The sequence below is a fragment of the Etheostoma spectabile genome, chromosome 12 (assembly GCF_008692095.1).
Source record: "Etheostoma spectabile isolate EspeVRDwgs_2016 chromosome 12, UIUC_Espe_1.0, whole genome shotgun sequence".
Taxonomy (NCBI): Eukaryota; Metazoa; Chordata; class Actinopteri; order Perciformes; family Percidae; genus Etheostoma; species Etheostoma spectabile.
Window position 1 is genome coordinate 30,826,528 of NC_045744.1, and position 4,206 is coordinate 30,830,733.

At 39.6% G+C, this 4,206-nt stretch overlaps 1 protein-coding gene across 4 annotated transcripts in view; it reads left to right on the forward strand.

The window, feature by feature from the left end:
* Positions 1–4,206, forward strand: part of LOC116699139 (epidermal retinol dehydrogenase 2) — a 97,159-nt gene that overhangs the window by 49,180 nt on the left and 43,773 nt on the right. For 2 of the 4 annotated variants that reach the window (XM_032531552.1, XM_032531553.1), the window contains exon 7: positions 834–1,403. The exons of the other annotated variants lie outside the window; for them this stretch is intronic. In XM_032531552.1, coding sequence (XP_032387443.1) covers positions 834–936 — 103 coding nt within the window. In that variant the 3' untranslated portion in view covers positions 937–1,403. Of the gene's footprint in view, positions 1–833; positions 1,404–4,206 lie in introns of those variants that run through there. 4 annotated transcript variants of the gene reach the window in all.

Sequence of the window (4,206 nt, forward strand, 5' to 3'; positions counted from 1 at the left end):
ACTTGATTGATATTACTGATGGTTGTGCCATGGTGACAGTATAGGATTGACTGGTATGCTCTTGTTTCATAGCCTTGCTTTGCTGTGAGTCACATGAAGGGTCAGAGGTCAGCCTGACTACAGCAGGTGCTCTGAAGCATTTGGCCTTCAGGTTGTAAATCTTGTTCATTGCTTTGGCATTTGTGTCCGTTAATATAATAGGAATTATCTGTAAGGACTCTTTACATCACTCATTGGAGAAATGCCTAGCAATTGGTGCTGCCAAAGTGACTCTCCGTAGAAAGGGTTGTGACGAGTCTCAATCAGGTGGGCTGTCCATTTCCCAGCTGCTTAAGTCATGTGAGTATAGGTTTAGCTGGAGTTCACTGAGTTAGTTCATAAATTCAGCCGCCGACTGCTGGAGGAGACGTTCTCACTTGAGTATAATTACTACCGTCTGGTGCTAATAGAGCAATTCTTCTGTCTGCATTCAGAAGGCAATTTCCAGATATTCTTTTAACTGTAAAGTAGTTAGAAAATATAAGTTAAATATTAAATTTCTAACCAGCAACATTTTTAACTGTTACTAAGTTGTGTGAACAGTCTTTTGCAGTCTCCTCAGGCCAGACAGAAAACAAAATCCTCTAGAGGCTGTATGAGAACTGATATATTTTTTTTTTCTTAAATTAGTTTTCAGAAAAACTAGCACAAGCAGTAACAGTGGCAAATGATAGGTCTGACAGAGACACTGTTGATGCACTATCTGCAGCTGTCAAAGCAGCAGAAGTAGATGAATGTGTTGTATTCTTTATGTGTTTCCTGCCCTCATCCTGTCCCTCCGTCATCCTCTTCAGTGTTGTGCAGTGGAAGCAGGCCTCCCTCCTCGGCTCTTACCTGGGATCGTCAGTCCAAGTAGACTGCCCTACTAACACCAGTCTGCAATACAAACTGCACTAGCACACATGCAATATGACATTTGTTCTCACTGTAGAACACAGCTGGGGCACGATTTTTCCTTTGGCCTCACAGTTTAGTGTCAGACAATTCACTCACTGTTACCCAGAGACAAACCGAACCTGTTTGTAATGTCATCAAAAGACAGACGGTGCAGATAAACTGTTTGCTCGAGTTTGTTTCTGCAGGTTCCTGATGATGATCTTCAGAGCGTTAAAGCTCGCATATTCAGAGTTACTGTCCAGTCATCTGTGTGCTCTGTGTGTCTGTAGAGTAACTCCAGGTCATATCATCAGGACACGCCACACAGCTAGTTTGTGTTTTGATGAAATGTTATTTTTTATATCTAATATCAATTGAGTCACTTTGAGTAAATAAAGACTTAGGCACTACAATGCCTTGTCGGTCACTTGTCCCTGCAAATGCAGATATGTAAAGTATTTAATAAAGATTGTTGGTTTTGTCATGAAGCTGAATTAAGTGTTTTGTGTGTGTATAATTGAGCCACAAATCACACAAGAATGGTGTCAAACAACCAAGTCCCACTCCAGACACCAAGTATGTAAAACTGCTCTCCGTTATGATCAATATTTTAACATTCAATTACCTTTATCTATAGTATCAAATCATAACAAGAGTTATCACAAGACACTTTACAAATAAAGTAGGTCTAGACCACACGCTATAATTTACAGACAGCCAACAACTCTAGTAATTCCCCCAAAAGAATCTGAATCAGCTTTATTGACCAGGTATGAAGACCCATACGAGGAATTTTCCTTTGGAGCAGAGTTGCTCACAATGTGCTTACACATTCAAAACAAACAACCCAACAAACAATATATACACACTAATATATATATACTCTAAGCAGAAAAGTTACCAGAGAATGTTGGCAGAAAACAGACAAAATAAACAAAAACACAAAAAGCACAAAGGAGCGTAGTCCAGAGGCGGCCATCTGCGGCGCCATCTTGATCGTAAACATGCAATAATTGCAACAGTAGTGAGGAAAGCTTCCTTTCAGGCAGAAACCTTGGACAGACCCGGGCTCTTGGAGGGCGGTGTGATGAACTGTGGCGATGACAGGCTTTTTACTGGCAGCTAATACCGGAAGTCGAATATAATTCAAATAGTAGGAAAAAATGTTGAAATTACTATTCTAATGTGACTATATATATATATATATATATATATATATATGCTAACGTTGGCTAATCTCCCTCTTCTTGCTTTAGCCTAACCACGTGTCACTCATGTTACAACTTATAATAATACATTATATTTAAAGGTCACTTCACAAACGAAAAAGACATTCAAATTATAGTAATCTCATAAAGGTGTTGAGGTTCACACTAGGGACATCTAGTAGGCCTGCTGGAGGATCAGTGAGTGGGCAGGGGTGTAAAACATCAGTTTGTCACAATAGAGCAACTGTATTCTCAGTAACTTGGCAATCTGCAAGAAACAGGTTGCCTATAAATCTTTAGAATTGTAGTGACAGCACCGTTTGGCTTGGTAATTAACCCTCTGAAATCCAAGCCACTTTTGAGCGTTTTTTGCCCTTGTCTATTTATTAATTTATACATACACTGTGAGCTAATTTTTCACTCTTTTTGTAAGTTTTGCATCTCAAAGTAATAAGCACAACCACAACCATGGCCAGAAGTAGGAATAACTCCTATATGTATTTTGAGCAGAATAACAAAGTTAAAATGGCATAAACATGTATGTATGTAGGAAAAATGTAACTTACATTTATTTAATAATTTTAGGGCTGCACAATTATGGACAAAATGATAATCACGATTAGTTTGATCAATATTGTCATCACGATTAAGTATCACGATTATTTATTGATTTTAACCAAAACAAATTTCCTTGTCACATAGGCCATTTATAACTGCTTTCACATCAATATTAGGCTACATTCTTCTTATGTTGAAGTTGTACAAACATACTGCTGCAACACATGTAAATGAAAATTAGCTATCTGAAATAAATAGCGGTTTTTTTTTATGTATCTCTGAGAAAGCTCCTTACACTTGTTTTCAACAATAAGTGATTAAAAAAACTAGGGGGAGAGAGAGGGAGTGCAATGTCTGTATCGTCACTGCGCTAAATTTTATGAACTATAATATTCTGGCCATGGGTCACATCTCTTGCCCAGGTCCAGCAGGCTCCATCTCACACGAACTGAAGTTAGTTGCATTCAATAACTTCTGTGTTTTTCGCCGTGGCGGCCACGATAGAGTTATCAGCAGAAACACTGGTACAAATACAGGTAGGCCTCTCATGCTTACCAATATACAGCTGTGTTAATAACAATTAATACTGTAGACAAATGTCAGAAGTGTGGACCGGCGGCCGCTGCGTGATGGGGCCGCGCGGAGAGTAAGAGGAGAAATCCCACACAGGCACGGCTTTACAGAAGAAATGGGTCATGTAACGCATAATTAAACCATATCGATATAAATAACATTGCAGCGGATGCGAGGAGCATTCCATGAAGGGGCGGCTGTGGCTCAGTGGTAGAGCGGTTGCCTGCCAATTGGAAGGTTGGTTGTTCAATCCTTGGCCCTGCGCCTTCGGAGTGTAAATGTGTGTGATTGTGTATCTGATGAGCAGGTGGCACCTTGTGCGGCAGCCTTGACCTCCGTGTATGAATGTGTTGTTAAGACTAGAAAAGCGCTATATAAATACAGTACATTTACATTTATGAAATGACGCATTTAAAAAATTGCTCAATCACGCAAATTTGATTGTGGGAAGTTGTGATCATGATCTCTGGTGCATACAAACTTTAAAAAAAAAAGGTTATCCATGCTGTTTTGAGTGAGATACAGATTTCTGAATGCATCCTGCCTTCATTCTCTGGGTGATCTTCACTGCTTTCTACGTCACTAGCCTAGACGAGGTGGCATGTAGCACTCTAGCATGCTAGCGATAGCATGCTAGCTCATTCTCAATGGCAAAACACTGCTAAAACACACAATAGTTCACCATAATCTCCAAAAAAAGTACTTACATGTCCCTGTTCTGCAGGTAGAAGTCTCCCAGCTAATCCAGCCTTGTACTGACTAAAGTTAGAGAAAGAGTTATCTAACTTACCTAGCTACTGCGCATGTGCAACTCCCAACAAAGATAGTATAGAAGTGAGCTGTCTAACTCTGTAGCTAAAACAGAGACCCAAACATGCAGGGTGAAAAGAGGAGCTGCAGCAATGCAGTACAACAAAAATGTTTTTTTTTGAAAATGAAACCATGTAAACCT